General features: G+C 35.6%; 2 protein-coding genes across 4 annotated transcripts; one reads left to right on the plus strand and one right to left on the minus strand.

The window, feature by feature from the left end:
- Positions 1-150: 150 nt before the first annotated feature.
- On the minus strand, positions 151-7,107 carry LOC142555680 (phytyl ester synthase 1, chloroplastic-like). 3 transcript variants are annotated; one of them, XM_075666716.1, is made up of 13 exons: positions 6,021-6,069; positions 5,852-5,903; positions 5,468-5,523; positions 5,172-5,330; positions 4,985-5,089; positions 3,684-3,790; positions 3,297-3,418; positions 2,991-3,099; positions 1,908-2,038; positions 1,189-1,558; positions 975-1,088; positions 744-835; positions 151-666 (listed from the first exon to the last, which is right to left on the minus strand). In XM_075666716.1, exons 1-13 carry the CDS (start codon positions 6,052-6,054, stop codon positions 366-368), a joined length of 1,752 nt encoding a protein of 583 aa, XP_075522831.1. In that variant the 5' UTR covers positions 6,055-6,069; the 3' UTR covers positions 151-365. The 3 variants fall into 3 exon arrangements, with proteins under 3 accessions (XP_075522831.1, XP_075522830.1, XP_075522832.1); XM_075666715.1 differs by lacking the exon at positions 6,021-6,069 and adding an exon at positions 6,244-7,107 and having other exon boundaries at positions 152-666; XM_075666717.1 differs by having other exon boundaries at positions 152-666; positions 6,058-6,386.
- Positions 7,108-11,008: 3,901 nt separating this feature from the next.
- On the plus strand, positions 11,009-13,923 carry LOC142555682 (replication factor C subunit 2). Its single transcript, XM_075666721.1, has 7 exons — positions 11,009-11,248; positions 11,757-11,863; positions 11,964-12,065; positions 12,312-12,507; positions 13,138-13,266; positions 13,351-13,545; positions 13,627-13,923. The coding sequence occupies exons 1-7, from the start codon at positions 11,093-11,095 to the stop codon at positions 13,735-13,737; spliced, it is 996 nt and encodes a 331-aa protein (XP_075522836.1). The 5' UTR covers positions 11,009-11,092; the 3' UTR covers positions 13,738-13,923.
- The last annotated feature ends 4,891 nt before the right edge of the window (positions 13,924-18,814 follow it).

The following is an 18,814-nucleotide window of genomic DNA, read 5'->3' on the forward strand; positions in this document are numbered from 1 at the left end:
ATTTCAAATAGACCAACGTTTTGATTTTTCAGCCGACCTCAAGAACCAACTGGTTGTAAGCTGCAGTTAAGTAAACCATTTGCTTACTGATGTTCAATTTTCAGCAATAAAAAAATTATTAGATTTCTTATCAACACTTGTGTGATTAAAAGTTCAGATTTAACGTGTCATTTTTCTGAAAGTAAAAGTTTTATTACAAACATACTAAATTTTATCCCTGGACAATCTTGAACATGTTGTTGCATTTGATGGCCTCCATGCACGAGGATCATGGCCATAGGAGGTTCTACATGTCATTGAACTTATTCTTAAGATGCCACTGTAATTAATTATCAAACAAGAAAAACTAATAATTAAAGTTCCATTCATGGCTCAAAAGCAGGAACCTGATCCATAGATGCATACAGGGATCGATACACGGTCCTGTCGAGTATACCCCTGTAAGGATCTTCCTTTCTCTTTTCCAGCAGATACGTTATGTTGGCTTCGACTTCAGATTTTATCTGCAAGTACAGTTCTCTGGCTCTTTCTTTGTCCTTCAACATGTCTTTCATTCCCTTTGTATGAATCGGCTTCCCAAACAAGTAGTACAATCGTCCTGGAACTTTGGGAAGAAGTCCAGGAATATATAAAGCTTGATTTGCAACCTCACCTTTCATCCCAGCCCTTTCAGGTGAATAAAAAATGCTTTGAGCATGTATTGAGATGTAAGAAGTGTCTGGTATACAGTATACGTATGTTACCTCACGTTAAACGATTTGGATCTTTCGTTATCTCTTCTTATTTGGTCACTCAAGAAAGGGATCTTCATCAAGTCATCGTAGTCCAACACTAACTGCCAATTTGAAGAAATAAGAATGTAAGGGCACCTATAAACATCTGGAGTTGCATATTGATTTAGAGACATTCAGCTTATCATCGAACTGAAGCACATTAAGAATGCAAGTTTGATTAATCTTATCTGTAAACATTACCTTTGCTATGTCATCTTCTCCAACTACTCCAAAAGGTACAATTGTGGCTCCAAATCTTGCAGCCATCCTAACAAACTCGGGCTGGTCAGGCCAAAACAATTTATACTCTTCACCCTGTATAAATTTAGGGCCCAAATACATATCAAATTACTTTCCCATTTCTCGCAAGAAAGGAAAGAAAAAGGTAATTGGTTCAGAAAGAAAAATGGCAAACCTTACGGTGTAGAGCCTCGCGAGCACCACCAGGATAAAGTAGCACGTGAGATTTTGTCGAGAACAGCTTGAAAAGGCTGCTTGGACTTACAGGCAATGCACCATATACTCTAAGATTATCGATGAAAGTAAGTTCCTTGTTTTCACCTTCAACAAGATGCGAAAACAACGCTGGGTGTGCTATGCCACGAACCATTATCTTTTTCTCCCGCAGAAACTCTTCGACCAATGGGATGAGTTCCAGCCCCATAAGCATGTGATAACCAACTAACAAGACTGGACCTTCATCTGGAACTCCGGATAGGCCTCTCACTATCTTTCGATCTTCCATGGTTGATAATAATACAGGGCCAGTATAATTACGCAGCCATCTGTATTAAGTTGCGCTTGATATTAGCCACTAGAAAACATCTAAAAAACAAATGAAGTAAGAAACTCTATGTCACACCCCGAGCCCGCGCCTGCGTGACTGTACAATGGCCTCTATAACAACTACTTCGTATTCGTTCTCGCTTTTACGAAAATAATTAACTCAAGTTGTTATAGAAGTCCATTGTAAGATCATTATAAACTCATTTTAAATCTTTAATTTTTAAGATGTGTGACAAGTGTATCACACTCTAATGTTATTTAATTGGGAATTTGTTTCAACAACCAAGAACTAGACAGAATGTTAAATACCAAGAAAACATTAAAGGGCAAAGAACTATGTCCAATGACCTATTTTCCACAAGTGTTTGCTTAAACTCAGACATACTGGGAGGTAGAAAATCCATCACATAATCATGTTTTCTTGATCGACGGTAGGTGCAAGTAGCTTTTATAATAGTCAATAAATTAATGCCATCCTCCTGCATCGATACAAATTGCAATGGATCAATACCACTGTGGCATACACAGTTGTAGAATAACCACATCACAGCAAGTGTTTCTGAATCCAACCATGTTTTTTATCACAGGATCTTGAGAAGTGCTTTGCATAAAATAAATCTATGGGATGATTTAAAACTACAAAAAATATATATATAAATTACGAACTATTCTTATTAAAATCAAGCAAATGATAGTATGAACGGGATGATGTGAAGCACTTTTTAGCACATTTTAGATCAACAAATTCAACTTCAAATAATTTTGCACATTTCTGTACTTTCTTGCAGCTAATCAAGTTTTTTCCCTAAAAAAAAGGCAGATACTGCACATTATTTGAAAATTTTAGGTAGTATTGATTTGGCGAAGGCTTCCTTAATTAAACTCCATGATTTCAGGAAGAGTTCAGTGGTTTTTCCAAAGTTCTTGAACTACTACCTTTTCTAGTACCTCCATTGGGAGTGTCTATACCTCAAATTAATTCCTACTACCTGTGGCTAGCCTAAAATTCCATTACCATAAGGAGTGCTGGAGTAAAGAAAAGTAGGCATTTCCATCTGCTGGCATTGTGATTTGGAGTTGATTCTCTATCACTAGTCCAACCTTCCCATGAAACTTGTTAGAGCGAACTTAAAAATAAGAATTGAGTTTCATTTCATGAGTAGCTGAGAACATAGGAGAGGGATATGGAAAGAATCAAATAATGAAAGTGGAAGCCATTGCTAGTCGAAACAATGTGTCATGATCCATTGGCTACTACAGAATCCAAGTCCTAGGTGTATCAAAAAGCACCGATTTCGCTAAGCATGTATAAAAAATTATTTCTCGTAAGAAAATGTATTCTCTACATTTCTTAAAGCAAAATGTTCCGTTAGAGATTTCAGAACACTCACATGCATTTCTGAAAGAAACTGGGGCGAAATTCTCACCTACCAATAATATGGTATGGCCGTTGTCTTTGAAGTATTTTATTTTGCAATTTTGTATTGAGGTTAAAAGCCTCCGGGCTTCGTCTCCACTGGGAAGCATATTATCTTTGCCACTGAGATCCAAATGCATCATCACGATCACAAATTTAAATCATGGTTTTGCATCTTGACTCATACATCAAGAGCAGACTGATGAAAATGTAAAATAAATGGAGCAGTGACTTTTGTCTTAACCCTTATTAGTTTATATTATAGATCAATAAAGTCAAAATTGCACTATATCTGATTGAATCAAAGGTAGAGAGGAAACCTAGTGATAACAAGTACTTCAGCTCTAATAGCATGAAGGCGAGAATTGACATAAGCAGCAGCAGTTTTGAGCAGCTTCCATTTCCAAAGTAGAGTTGCTTTAGGTATTATATCCGCCAAGCCCTGTGCATATTCAAATTTAAAAGATAGATCACTTTTTCACGAATATTGACCGTGCATAATTTCATCCTCACAAAATTGTTGAACCAAGAGAGATACATAATGTTATGTAACATGTATAAATTTTGTTTCAGGTGTTTTATTTTCGGACTATTCCGGGTCACAAATATGTTTCTTTTTTTAGTTCAGTGTCGGAGGATAAAAAACCCATGTGACTGAGAAAAAAGTTCAAAGACAATAAATGTAGGCAATGCAAGAATGTTCTTACAGAAAGGCGTGGAAGCATTGCAGTAAGGTTGCCAGCAAGTTGTTCAAAATATTGTGCCGGAGGTAGCATCGTATTAATATTTACTGCAGCCATCTTCAGTGGATCACCTGGAGTGAGCAGAAAATATTTTGCTGAACAAGTTACTCAGAAGGCTTGACAACAGTAACAGCGAAAAACCAAAAGTAATGGGTAAAAGAAAAGGCAAAGCAACGATCTCCAAAGCCAAGACGTAAAGGTCAGGTACATTAAGTTGCAACATACCAGAAACTTAGAAACACAAAGACTACTAACAAGTCAGGCATTACACTGGCTGATTTTGGTTCACACAAAAATCACAAGCCAGGACAATTTCTTATCCTTGATTTTGGTATAGGACCTAAAAGAAATGAAAATGAACTCCCAGCACCATTTCCTAAATATTCTTGAACTTGTCATTAATTCGATGTGAGACATATGTCTCACATCTAAAAATGAACAATTAGAGCATGAAGTTTATAAGATATTAGTGGATGGTTCATAAAGACAGTCTAACACATAACTGTGGTCTAAGCTTTGATATCATGTTAAGATCATGACTCTGACCTAACTTCATCCAAAAAGCCAGCTCAATTGTCCAAGTCAATAATCATATATACAACTCTCAAAGACTTGATTTAGCCAATATGAACATTTAACATATAGGAATCGAAAAGGTCCGAATAAGTACTAATTATTAAATTCACTGCTAGAAATGGAACATGACCATACACGACGGTAAAAAAGTTAAATACATATCATTTATTATTTGTGAGCATGCTGGGAGATAATAACTAAATATATGTGGATAAAAAATGAATATAGCAGTACTTCTGCAGTTGTGCTCAAAGGCCAACGATTTCATTTTGATGCCGTGACTGATTCATGAAATGGATATTTTAGGTTGCGCTTGGATAGATGCATTTGAAATCAATGAATTTCGATTAATTTTATTGTTTACAGTGAAACAATATATCAAATTTTGAATTCACGTTTTAATTTTTTACACGTGATAACACATTGCAGAATGTATTACAATTACAATATTATTAGGTGATCCTGAAATTCATCATAATTAACATGAAATATTATATAAGTATATAATAAGTGAATTTGAAGTTTATGGACTTAGTTCTATAAATAAATACATTTGAATATATGTGAAATTGAAATTTATCGCGAAACTTTATGTTTAAAGCTAATAACAGATTTCATGTTTTAAATAAATATAATACTTCGAGATCGAACAACCTAACCAAAACTGTGAATGCAGAGTGCGTGCATACCCATAACAAAGCTTAGGAGATAAGGAACTGTGATATGCAGTTCATTAGGTAAAGCTTCCAATAGTGGAAACAAAGGCTGCAGTTGTGACCTGCCAAATGAAGTTGCTGAAAAAATGAATTATCAGTGAAGTCATTCAGCTCATGTAAGAAACTAACAACAACGGTATTGCCTGTGTGGTAAACTTACCTGGATTAGCTAACACGACTAAGAGGTCAATTTTCGGATTACGTGCTGCCACTGCGAGAGCCAAGCACCCACCAAAAGAATCTCCAACTAGATAAATAGGCTTTTTTGGGGATAAATAGTGTTCAACCCTGACAGTTTCTTCAACCCATTCCACCAACTCTGGAAATTTATAAAATAAAACTCACTCGTATTAATCAATGTAAAATCTATGCTTTAAAAATAAGCACGAATTCCCAATATCAATGAAACACAGGCAAACAATACACTGTAAGAGTAAAGCGGTAACAAGTTACGACCTACAAATGGCGTACGGTCATGGACTGGGATATGCATGCACCGAACATCAAATACCCTGGGACCAAAGAAAAACATCACATTACAATTGACGATGAAACACGATACAGCTAATTAAATAGTAAGACAATCAGACAGGTATCTAGCACCATCATACAGTTCAGGCTCATAAAAAGAATCTTAATCCATGCCATCAAACTAAAGTCTTCTGATTTACTCATTTTAATTGCTGCACAAGAACGTGTACAAACTGTTTGGTTCAAAGAATCCATGGAGTTGGGGGTGTCCATTTCATATCTTTAAACACACCGCCAAACTATTAACTTCTGTACGATTTATGGACAATACCACGCGTAAGACAAGTGTCAACACTATCGCTGACTTACTTTCCAAGAGACTTATGATGCAGAGTAAGGCCGAGTCCAAGTCCATCCATTCCTGCATCAGCAAGCTTAAAGTTAAGCACGCGCCTTTCCTATTATTAAAGCACTAGCAATTATCGTATAGTAACTCATTAGTCAAACAAAATTAAGAAATGATAAATGTTTGGCGGACCAAGGAAGATGTGGATCAGGGTAAACACCACCATGACCTGCTGCGTCACCCCCTACAGGCATTGGGGGATCCACGATTCTGGATGAGGTGGAGAGTTAAATATGTTTTTTTGGGATAGGAAACTTGCATTTTTCACAAATATATCTAAGAAAGCAGATGTCCATTGATGGATTCACCCAGGCAAGGTCTTTCTCGGTTGTTGGGATAAGCATCAATTATTTACCGGGCAAGAACAGAAGTACAGGCGAATTTCTCAAATGAGGGCCGCATGAAATTGGAGTAAACCACCGAGGTGGCCCACCATCAGGGTTAATTATTTCTTTAGCATGATCAAGATAATCGTTCACAGTTTGAGTTCCATATCCATCATCCCACAAAACCTCTAGCTTTTCCTCTTCAAAATCCTTCTCGTTTTTCAGCTCCCAGATAGTTGAACTTCTATTCTCCTTCCCAAAATCCACCAAATCCCTTTTTCTTCCATTCTCCACACCAGAAGGCGCTCCGTTTACTTTAACAGAATCATGAGATACAACAGATGAATCGCGGCTACCTACACACTGTACATGAAATCTATTACAAAAAGGTTTCCCTATATTCAAAGTGAAATGATGAGATATTCCAAAAGTTTTAACAGCTGAAGCCATGGAAGCTGCTTCTTCAACCCCTCGAAAATTCACGAAAGTTGCAAAAGAATGGCCTAATGATAGAAAGCTCTTTTACGGTGACTGATTACTTGCATTCCTCTTTTGTATTCTTGTGTGCTGAATTGGGGAAAAAAATAAATGGCAAATTTTCTTGTAAATAAGTAAAATAACGTTACAAGATTACGGCCACAAAATGTGGAATATGCGTGAATGGTGTGAGTTCTTACACGAAAAATATCCATAAGATCGCGCCACAATTCAGTGGAAAAGAACAAAAACCACCACTATAATACATGCTGGTGGATGTGTAGATTTCGTGAATAATCTAGACAAAAGGGTTAAAATATCGCGATGTGATTCGTGCAAAAGTTGACACACTGTGATCTTCAAAACAAAAGAGTTGAAACTCTGTGATCACTATGCAGATTCAGATGCTCAATAGTAAGATATTACAGTGTAAATCTATCTATTTAATATCACACACGTTATAAAAAAATAATTTCTGTTTTATTATAAAATTCGATGTAAACAATAGATGATGAAAAAGGGTGAATGGGATTAATCTCGCCTCCTTTTTCTTTGTGCGTTTGTTGTGCTCTTTGTAATAATAATGAAAGATGAGCATTCAGTTCATTTGGTTACGATCAAACCGAATTAATCCAATTTTTTAGGTTAATTGAATTGAACGTGATTTCTCGTTCAGACTTAATTGACCGAATTAAAATCGATTATTTTGTTCGGTAACCAAATTAACTGTTTTTCAAAAAATAAAAATTTATATACAAAATTTATAATTGAAATATGATATTTTTTATCTTAATAAAAACAAATTATATCTAAAAAATAAAAATAACAAAAACTAAAGTACGCTATTAAATGTGAAAAAACATTAAACAAAATTTCTAAATTAAAAGTATAATCTAATTAAAAAACAAAATTCAATGATTTTATAATTCGGTTTATCACGCCCAGAGCCCGGATTCGGGTTCGCGTGACTGCGTAATGGGCTTCTATAGCAATTACTTTGTATTCGTACTCGTTTTACGAAAATTATTAACCCAAGTTGCTATAGAAGTCAATTGTAAGTCCATTATAAACTCATTTTTTACCGTAACCTCTTCTTAATTATCATTATTTTGCTATTAATACGTGTAGTTTAACAGTTGGTTTATTGTAGTTTAAATTAGTCTAAAATGGTGATAAATTATCAATAATTATGGGAAAATAATTATTCAAATTTCCAAGATGACAAAAAGTTGTGTGAGACGATCTCACGGGTCTTTTTTGTGAGACGGGTTTTTTATTTGGATTATCAATGAAAAAATATTATTTTTTATGCTAAGGGTATTACTTTTTATTATGAATATCAGTAAGGTTGACCCGTCTCACAGATAAATATTCGTGAGACCGTCTCACAAGAGACCTACTCTTCCAAGATTATTATTGCATGGAACTCGAAAATGTTGTGCCAAAATGAGGTCAAATTTCCTTTGACATATACAGTTATTTTCGTCGCAAGATTTCGGATCTTCACATCTATCCCTCCTTAATCATTAAAGTTATTTTCAAATTTTATAATTAACAATATTTAAGAACAAAAATATCGCAATTTTTATTCAAATAATAATTGATAAAAATATGTGTTTTCTTATTAAATATATATTTATTTCAATATTAAAATATTATAAAACAGAATTATGAGTACAATATTTATTATTACATTTAATAAAAATTATATATATACACATGTCGGTTCCGTGCAGGTTTAGCTAAACTCAGAACCCGTCCTAGACTCGTTTAGATGGGTCTAAACCCGTCCTGTCGGGTCAAGTTTAATACGAGGTCGGATTTCGACCTCGGCCCATTGTCATCCTTATAAATAATTATAACGTTCATCGACAATGTCGTATCTAACATTATGGATTTAAAATCAGTTTTAAAAAATGAGCTCATCAAATAATTGGTCAAAATTTTGTTTTAATAAACAAACATATAAATGTTATTGTTCAAACTTTTCAACTAATCGCTTAAACATTACTCATCTCATTGTTTTAATCGTAAAAACATCAGCTACGTTTGAATAATTAAGATCGTTGATTATTATTTTTCTCGATTGATAACATAGCTAATTCATTTGATATTGACATAATTAATCATAGACAAATCTTGATCAACTTCAACTTAAAAAAACTTATTTACGAAGTTGTATGGTCAACAAAATTCTATAAAAAACTTGCGTGTTTGGATAACAACCAATCATTTTATTCAAATTATTCAACATATAACCTTATCTTTTTGCTTATATCTATAAAACGCATTTCAAGATCAACAACTGCATGCAAAAATCTTATTATCATTATTTGTGCTGTCCTTATCTCAAACTCATTCAAGATTTTCACAAGATCTCAACAAATTATAATTCTCAATACTCATTCAAGTTTTTTACAATATATCAACAAATTATAATCATCAACACACCTTGACCATTATAAATAATAAAAACTCAAATGTTTTCTCATATTATTGAAATTGTTCAAATCGAGTATGCACCGAAAAAAAATGCTTGACCGATTAAAAAGATAAAGTATCGCATCTGAAAAAAGTTTTCAGCAGATTGTTTTGAATATATCATTTGTTATGAATATTGAAGATGATGGGTAGACTGTCGATGAGTTGGTGTTGTAATTTGTAAAATCTTAGAAAATTAAATTAGTATTTGGGATATTATCGTTAATTTTGTAAATGTATATTTGATTTTTTTAATGTTTTTTTATCAATGAATTATGACATTAACTTTTAAAGGTTATATAATTGAAATATATAATAAACGGGCTCCTGATGCGGCAATGTAGATTTGAGTACACGTTAAAAAATATAATATTTCAAGAAATAAAACCTTGTAATACATAATAAAATTTTGAAAAATCAACCTTTAGTCCGTAAATCATAAAAATTTATTGTTTTAAAATTGAAATAAATAAAACATGTAATCCAAAACAACGATATAAAAACATCAATCGAAAAGTCAAACAAGGAGGAGCAATCCTCTCACTATGGTGCAGGTGGAGGCGCGGTGAAGAACCTTTGCACATATTTTTCATTTTTAAAATATTTAAATAATTCAAATATTTAACAGAAAACTAAATTTAATAATAATTAATAAAAAAACTAAACAAAAAGGAAAGGAGTTGTTGGGATGATATTTATTTTTTTTAAAAAAATTATTTTATTTCGTATAATTTTTTGTAGAATAGGTCTCTTGTGAGACGGTCTCACGAATCTTTATATGTGAGACAGGTCAATCTTACCGATATTCTCAATAAAAAATAATACTCTTAGCATAAAAAGTAATAATTTTTCATGGATGACCCAAATAAGAGATTCGTCTCACAAAATATGACCCGTGATATCGTCTCACACAAATTTTTGTCTTTTTTGTAAGCTTCATTATTCTAACACACAAATTTTTGTCTTTGTTGTAAGCTTCATTCTTCTAATTATGTGTAATTATAATGTTTTTATTATGTGCATTTTTTAGTTGTTATTAATTACATTTTAATTGAAGAAAAAATTAATATTTCTACCTTATATCTACGATATCATCTCAACCTCACATAACAATGAGAAAATGTTATTATAGGAACTTCATTTCATCAATATCCTTTAACTATTGAACACGCTCTTCACGATTTCCCCAAATTTCAGTTATATTTTGAAATTTTACAGAAGAGTTACGTATATCATACACATTTAACTTTTGTCAGTTGATACATTTATAATTATATTTTATATATCTGGTCCCAACTTTGTTTTTTGTTTTCCCACAATTTTCATTTACAAATTCCTTACACATTCCAATATCCTACAAATCTAACCAAATTTCGGTTTATTTCATTATACCCATATGGGCATGGCTCCATGATAAGATGGATGACCAAGATTATTTGTCCATACATATATAGGACCCATTTTTTTTTTTGAAATTGTATGTGTGACAAGATCTTACCTGTTGAAATGAAGTGAGGGTAGTACCCACATAGGAAGGATCTCCCCAAATTTGAAAGACTTTCAATAAATTTAATGAAATTGTATCGAATCCTTTCATATACTAAACCCGTTTAGAATAAAATCTCGACAAAATATAACTTTTAATATTACCTGTTTTTAATTTAAACAATTGAAAACAATAATATTTATCAATTAAAAAAAATAAAAAGATTTGTAATAAAATCCAAGGAACCTCGGCCCCTTGAAACAATTAAAATATTCAGGGCTCGAAAATTCCCAAATTATTAAAAAAAGGGTTTCATAGTGGGAAATAGAACATATACCCTCAAGTATACGTAAAATTACAAGTAGGAAAAACTCCCACCCCTCCACTGGCGAGGGTTTTGCAGTTTCGATTATTCTGCAGTGTCCGAATCGCTAATGGCTTCGTCATCTTCATCCGCCCCGGGCCCTGAAATGCCGTGGATAGAGAAGTATCGACCATCCAAGGTGGCGGATATAGTCGGGAATGAGGACGCCGTCTCCCGTCTCCAAGTCATCGCGCGTGATGGCAACATGCCCAATCTCATTCTAGCTGTGAGTTGGGATATCTCTTCTGAAATTGAAATTCAGTTCAAATTTTGTAACACGAGTAGGAATTTTTTCACGTCTTTTGTTGGAAACATCCACTCTTGACTGTATTGCAGGTGAAATGTTGCTGTAATAGGGTTTGGAAATTGTTTGTCTACTGCAGATTTTCATTTTGTTCCTTATGTTCCAGTATTCTGACCCTGATAGCATTGTTTTAACAAAACTACGTTGAAGTGTTTTATTTGAAAATCAATGTTAATTGGCTCTTTTTCGTCCTCCAACTATATAAGTATTGTTCCCGCAAATGATATAATGATCATCTTTAGCCACTTTGCACTTATACATGTATGACTGTAGAATAATTCATTATTTAACATCAAGTTGCAAAAGGTTGATGGTCCAAAATTACATATGGAAAAGGTCACAGGGCAACGAATATACAGACAAAATTCCTTTCCTAGGTTAATTTATTACTTCCATGAGCACTGGTGAGTACACCTTTTTCTTTCTGCAGGGTCCTCCTGGAACTGGTAAAACTACTAGTATGTTGGCGCTTGCGCATGAACTTCTAGGACCAAATTATAGAGAGGCGGTTTTAGAGCTAAATGCATCCGATGACCGGTAGTGAAAGTTCTTGTTTAGTTCAATTCAATGGTTTGAATTTGTTTGGTTTCTTTTGTCAAGTACTCAAGTTCTTGTTATGCTACTCTTTATCATCCAGAGGGATTGATGTGGTGAGAAACAAAATAAAGATGTTTGCCCAGAAGAAGGTTACATTGCCCCCTGGGAGACACAAAATAATAATTTTGGATGAAGCTGACAGGTGAGTTTGCAGTTTCTGTTTTATATGTCAATGAAATAAAAGAATGCATCTTTATGTTAATTATGTACGTGCCTTGTCTGTGTTATTTAGTGTTTAGGTTGTAGTTTGAATAATTAATTCCCCACCCTACTGAATTTGTTGCATTTTGGATTAGTAATTGTGGTACAATTTGAAATTTTTGCTTACGTTCTTTGTGTCTAAGTTGGTTTTTTTTTGTATCCTTTTACTATATTTGATGTAAACTAGCATGACATCTGGCGCTCAACAAGCTTTGAGGAGGACAATGGAAATATATTCGAATTCAACTCGTTTTGGGCTTGCTTGCAACACATCTGCAAAGATTCTAGAGCCTATTCAGAGTAGATGTGCTCTTGTTCGATTTGCTAGATTATCTGATCAAGAGATCCTCAGTCGTCTGATGGTGGTGGTTGCTGCAGAAAAGGTATACATACTAATCTTGTTACGCCTCCAGTTGAATGATATCCAAGTTCTGGTGTTTTTATTCTCTAATGACCGATGAAGCTCATTTTCTAGGAATTAACAGGGGAAAATAATTAAATTCCAGATAGTCTTTTTTGTTGCATATGAGACTCTCACTCATGCTATAACTGCAGAAGCACTCTATGTGGACCGTTGGTATACTGCTTTCACTAATTAGTCTAGGTCACCCTACATGCGCAGTCAGTTATTGACTGGATGTTCAGCTTTAGAATGTTATGTATTTATTTCAGCCTACCCGTACACTTTCATATTGCCTTGATGCATCTCATTTCCTACTTCTATATGACACTTTTTAAAGCCTCCTGAATGACAAAGCTTATTCCTTCCTCTTAGGTCTACGCTACGGTGATGTGGCCACAGGTTAAAAGTTGCTAGCTAGCTTCTCTCTGACTCTGATGTAACTTATATTGCAGATATTTGCTTTTGAAGTTGTTTATTCTAACCATTAATTGACTGTTTTTCTTTCCTTTGCCTGATAATTTATCTTCCAATTTGTTGCACCAATAGTATTTCCCAAGTTTTTGTATAAAATGGTTTTACCCTCTCTCTTACACCCTGTTTATTGATTTAGGTACCCTATGTTCCAGAAGGTCTTGAAGCCATCATCTTCACCGCTGACGGTGATATGAGACAGGCATTAAATAACTTGCAAGCCACAAACAGTGGATTTTGTTTTGTCAATCAAGAAAATGTTTTCAAGGTCACGAAGCTTCAGGATCAACGTGATTTGAGCATTAACCTTCAAATGTGCATGTAATAACTGCTTTTTTTTGTTGACGTCCAGGTTTGTGATCAACCACATCCTTTGCATGTAAAGAACATGGTACGTCATGTACTCGAGGGGAAATTCGATGATGCATGTGCTGGTTTAAAGCTGCTCTATGATTTGGGCTATTCTCCAACTGACATAATCACTACCCTTTTCCGTATCGTAAAGAACTACGATATGGCAGAGTATCTAAAGTTGGAATTCATGAAAGTAAATAATCAAAGAATATCAATCTCCCCTTTTCCATATTATCTGCTGTCAATTTACTTAAACCCTCTTCTGTTTTTTAAGGAAACTGGATTTGCTCACATGAGAATCTGCGATGGAGTTGGTTCATATCTTCAGATGTGTGGTTTACTTGCTAAGCTCTCACTGGTACGTGAAACTGCCCGAGCAGCTTAGATAGACATTTCCCCATTCTGTATGTTGGAAACTTGAGTTTACACATGCACCATAGATTCGCGTCATTGTTGCCTCAGTACTAAGATGTTTAATGTTGTGAGTCGTGGTCCTGTATGTATATTTTCATGCAATTCTGGTGCGCTTTAATTCAAGTAGGCACCATTGACCTATCTAATTCAAACAGAACCAAGTGTGAGTGCTTTTCCAACATCATTCTATGGAAGTTTATCTTGAAACTGTGCTGCGGTGCCTGCTGCCTGCAGCATGCAAACGTTGTGCAGTGTCAGTGAAATTTGTGACATTTCGGTCCAACTACTGTGTGGATTCATGGCTGCATTTGGATGAGAAAGTTCTGATTTTCTAGAAAAATGTAGGGGAAAAGGTATTCCTAATAGATTTTGAACCCAAGATCACTCAAAGTTTGGGTTTACGGATCTGATAAAGTTTCAAGTTATTCGATCACTCATGAATTTGAAATCCGCCGTGATGATAAAAATAGGAATTAAAGGAGTTGAAATTTTACAGATTTGAAATTATGAAATTTAAAACATCTGAAATTCCTACTGGATTTGAAATGATGAATTGGCAGCAAGGTTTGAAAAATTTCCCCATTTATTTTAACTTAGAATTTGTTTAGCCCAAATCAATTAAACAAGGACCCAACTTAGGTGGGAGTAATTTAATAAGCCAAAATTCATGAAGCCCAAGTCACAACCCAATAGATGAAGCCCAAGGAAAGTTGCAGTTGGCCCAGTAAAGGAACGTTGCTGTCAGTTACGGCCATTACCCAAGGTGGAAGATCGTGAGATGATCGTGGAAAGAAGCAACTGATGGGCAGAGTGTGTCAAAAGAGAAGGGAAGAGAATCGAAAAAAGCCCGACAAATCAATTCACAAAAATCTACAGCAAACTTCTGCATAATTCTGTCATAATTTGTTCGCTTATTTTCATGTTTCAAACAGTCTGTTTTCTCATTCCTTCAACTTTATTGTAGAATGTTGATCAAAATTCATAAGGGCATATTTAAGTTTGATGTTGTCTATGGATTCCATCTGTAATTTCTTTATTTTTCTCAGATTACACATTTAATTTTGAGCCATTTCGAAGGAGTTAGAACTTACAACTGAATCGAGACTCGCAACGCTTGGTAAACGAAGTCGGATCATTCAAATTTGGCACGAACACGTGCCTGGCACGCCCGCAATTTTCGTGACAAACAAGTTGGCACGCCCAGTGGGACCAAATGCCTTCAAAGCGTACTGAGAAGAATGAAGGAATTCCTCCATCACAGGGGAAAGATCATCGTTTACAGGAGGAAGAGACCGATGTTGATGGAAGATCAGTGGAACGACTGGTACACAAGTTCGAAGAAGAGGCTGTGAAGGAAGGAATTTCATTTTCTGGTGGTGAGGGACTTCCAGCAACTATTATGTTGTCCATGGAGAAAAATATCCGTGAGGATCTCAACGAAATGACCAAAGTCTTTATTGCTGTTATGATGGAAGTTATGGCAGAAATAAGGGAATGGAGGAAATCTTTGAAGGAAGAGAATAAGTCACCAAAAGATGATAAACCTAAGGAAACTGGAACTAAATTGTCTGAAGACCAACGCCAGGGATCGAGGAATCCTCAAGCAGGTGAAAATCACCGCTTGGAGTAATCACTGACTCTCGGGTTTGTTGGGGAAGGAAGGTATACTCCTCCACACATGAGGGAATATGAGTTGGATCCTAAACGGCAAAGTTACAGTAACGGTAAGCAAGTAGCAGAGAATATGTTCGCTGTCACTTCTCCTAGCAAGCATCCAGAGATGTATGGTGATGGGGGAATGCATGAGTGTTCAGTTCCAAGTTCGGAGAATAACACTCGGGGGGCAAATTATTCCCCGCACCCATTGCGAAAAACTCCAGTCTTGGACTTCGAGACTGTACATGATGTTATTCAAGAGTTGTATGGCCCGGGAGTGAGGCCATTCAACCGACCAGAGTTTCATAAACCATACCCCGATGTTGTTAATCGTGAAAATCCTTACCCACGAGGATATCACATTTCAGACTTTACTTTATACTCGGGGGAAGACCGTCAATCTAACGTAGAACATGTGGCGAGGTTTACAATACAGTGTGGGGAACTAGCAAATTTGGATAATTTTTCCAACTACAAGTTACGTTTGTTTCCCAATTCATTGACTAGTACTGCTTTTATTTGGTATGCCACACTGCCTCGGAAAATGATGTTTGAGGTAACGGAGAACAAGACAGAAACTTTTCATGGAAAAGGCCGCTGCCACAGTGGAGATGATATGTATTATAGTGGGAGGAATATGAGGTACAGTAGGGGATCCATGGCCAAAAAGTCAGGAGAACCAGCACCTCGGAAAGGTTTCATTTCATGGGTCAATGAATGGCGAGGGAAGGAGTGACCGACAGTCATTCCAGAAGCTAATACAGAGGCCACCACCTCTAGACACCGATAATAGATATGAAAGAAAATCTCGTTTTGTTATTCCTCCCAGAGCAATCTCCAATGGTGTATGGAAACGGGTGGAGCATCCAAAGTTCCCAAAACCGCTTTCTCGAACCCAAAAACGACGTTTGTTGAGAGAAAAAGCTGTTGAGCGCAGATCTAAGGTGGATGAATCATTCAAAGAAAAAAAAATATTTGAGGAGGAATATGGAGGTTGCAAGGAAGAAGAGTTACAAATGGAGGATTTAATCTTAGCTCCGGCTCAGATGAAAGATCGACAGCCGGAGACATATGTTTTATAAAGATGGAATAGATGAGAAGTATTGTACAAAGTAGGCTGGATAGCCACTTTGGCTAATTTTGAGATATTGACTCGTAGAAAGTTTCTGTAATATACGAGGAATAGGCTTTTAAGCCATTCCCCGCTGAACTTGTTTGCAAATAGTGATGGACGATCTGTGAATAAATAAAAAGAAAATTTGCTCATGGAATCCTTTGCAGCTGATGTGATTTTAATAGAATAATGTGTTGTCTTGATAGCCGAATTGATGACGTATAGAGCACGTTTATTACATATTTCGATACTTGATGGTGTTTGGAAAGTATGGGTGATAATGAGCAATGGTGATAACATGTTGTGATAATATTGAAGAAAACAAGCTATTTAGCCGTTGTTCTTAATTTATTTTACAGAAATCCGGGCAGAGTTTCCCCTGTAAACGTGACATCTCAGAAATACAAATACATGAAAACAAATCCCAAGCATCATGTATAAGGTAAACAGCATGTTTCCAACAACAAAATTTGGCTTTCAAGCTACTTTTTCAACTCTACACATCATAAAAGACACTTGACAAACAATGGTAAACAAGTGCAAAAAAGATATTCATCAAAGCTTGGCAATTTTCTTTTGGATTGGCCGGCGGCACTACCATGAGGATTTTTCATCTCTATTGATCTTTAAGAAATCCAAAAAATGTGATCTCATCCTCAGTGAATTTGGTGGAGCATCACAATTCCTTGTGCTGGTGCATTTTTTGTAAGTACATGGAAGATTATATAAGTTGCACAAGCTATAGACCAAGCTCTGAATATGCACAACAAGGAAGTTGCTCTATTGAGGTGCAAGCAGTGAGCTCGAGTGACATAATTAATGATGGTCCAGAGAAATTGTTGGAAGCTTATGAAATAGTGAAAAAGTCCCAAGAGGAAGAATGTGCAAATTACGAAATGCCGATTTTAAGAAACATGTTGGAAAATATTGAAGACGTTGACGGTGGTGCTCTCTGAGATATTTTTAGAAGGCAAGATGTCTCAAAATTGGAGGAATATGTGAGGAAGCACTACAAGGAGTTCAGACACATCTATGGGAATCCCTTGCCACAAGTGTTGCAAGGTGTTGCTCATCAAAAAACTCATTCAAACATAGACACAAACACCTTGAGAGCAGCATGAAATGTGGCAAATTCTACTGTGTTTTTGTGATAGTAGGATTGAGAAAAATGGTGAAATATACCTATCTTGAGAAGGTGTGGCTTGATGTAAAGAAGTTTGATGATGACAAATTTTCAGAAACTTGGATGCCATCACAAAGGCGATGTATTCGGTAGTGATATGGGACATGAGATCTCCATGAGTGGTTGAATAGTTGTCTCAAAGTGAAGGAAGATTGGTTGTGAAAGGCAGTGAAAATGGGAAGATTTTGGGGGAAGAAGGCAAGGAAGAAGTTTATAAGGAGGAAAACCATACTGCTATTTTTTTTTTTTCTCCTCATCTGTCTCCTCATCATATATGTCGTGTTAGCATTTGAGCCCAACTTGTAAATGGGCCAATACATTAGAATTATTACACATATAGCCAAATTGGCCCATGGGCCAAATTGGCTACGGGGGGCAATTGTTTAGCCCAAATCAATTAAACAAGGACCCAACTTGGCTGGGAGCAATTTAATTAGCCAAAATCCATGAAGCCCAATAGATGAAGCCCAAGGAAAGTTGCAGTTGGCCCAAGTAAAGGAACGTTGCTGCCAGTTACGGCCATTACCCAAGGTGGAAGATCGTGGGATGATCGTGGAAAGGAGCAACTGATGGGCAGAGTGTGTCAAAAGAGAAGGGAAGGGAATCAGAAAAAGCCCGACAAATCAATTCACAAAAATCTACAGCAAACTTCTGCATAATTCTGTCATAATTTGTTCGCTTATTTTTCATGTTTCAAACAGCCTGTTTTCTCAATCCTTCAACTTTATTATAGAATGTTGATCAAAATTCATAACGGCATATTTAAGTTTGATGTTGTCTATGGATTCCATCTGTAATTTCTTTATTTTTCTCAGATTACACATTTAATTTTGAGCCATTTCGAAGGAGTTAGAACTTACAACCGAATCGAGACTCGCAACGCTTGGTAAACGAAGTCGGATCATTCAAATTTGGCACGAACACGTGCTTGGTACGCCCGCAATTTTCGTGACAAACAGAATCTCAATCATTTTACTTGATTTTAAATTATTTGCGAGTGGAAGTAATTTGAAATCCTTTTTATAGAATTTTTTGTCAAATGTGAAGCCATTGATATAATTTAAGCCTTGGCATTAGAATTCAGGGCTGTCTTGC

The sequence above is a fragment of the Primulina tabacum genome, chromosome 9 (genome assembly GCF_025594145.1).
Source record: "Primulina tabacum isolate GXHZ01 chromosome 9, ASM2559414v2, whole genome shotgun sequence".
In the NCBI taxonomy this organism is placed as follows: domain Eukaryota; kingdom Viridiplantae; phylum Streptophyta; class Magnoliopsida; order Lamiales; family Gesneriaceae; genus Primulina; species Primulina tabacum.

Bases quoted from the DNA above. Each gene is read 5' to 3' on its own strand.
- LOC142555680 (XM_075666715.1), bottom strand. From the start codon at position 6,664: ATGGCTTCAGCTGTTAAAACTTTTGGAATATCTCATCATTTCACTTTG. The intron at 5,904-6,243 runs GTAAATAATTGA...TTGCTGATGCAG, and splicing joins TGTACTTCTGTTCTTGCCCG to GAATGGATGGACTTGGACTC. The intron at 667-743 runs GTAACATACGTA...TTCACCTGAAAG, and splicing joins TCCAAATCGTTTAACGTGAG to GGCTGGGATGAAAGGTGAGG.
- LOC142555682 (XM_075666721.1), top strand. From the start codon at position 11,093: ATGGCTTCGTCATCTTCATCCGCCCCGGGCCCTGAAATGCCGTGGATA. The intron at 12,508-13,137 runs GTATACATACTA...TTATTGATTTAG, and splicing joins TGGTGGTTGCTGCAGAAAAG to GTACCCTATGTTCCAGAAGG. The intron at 13,546-13,626 runs GTAAATAATCAA...CTGTTTTTTAAG, and splicing joins TAAAGTTGGAATTCATGAAA to GAAACTGGATTTGCTCACAT.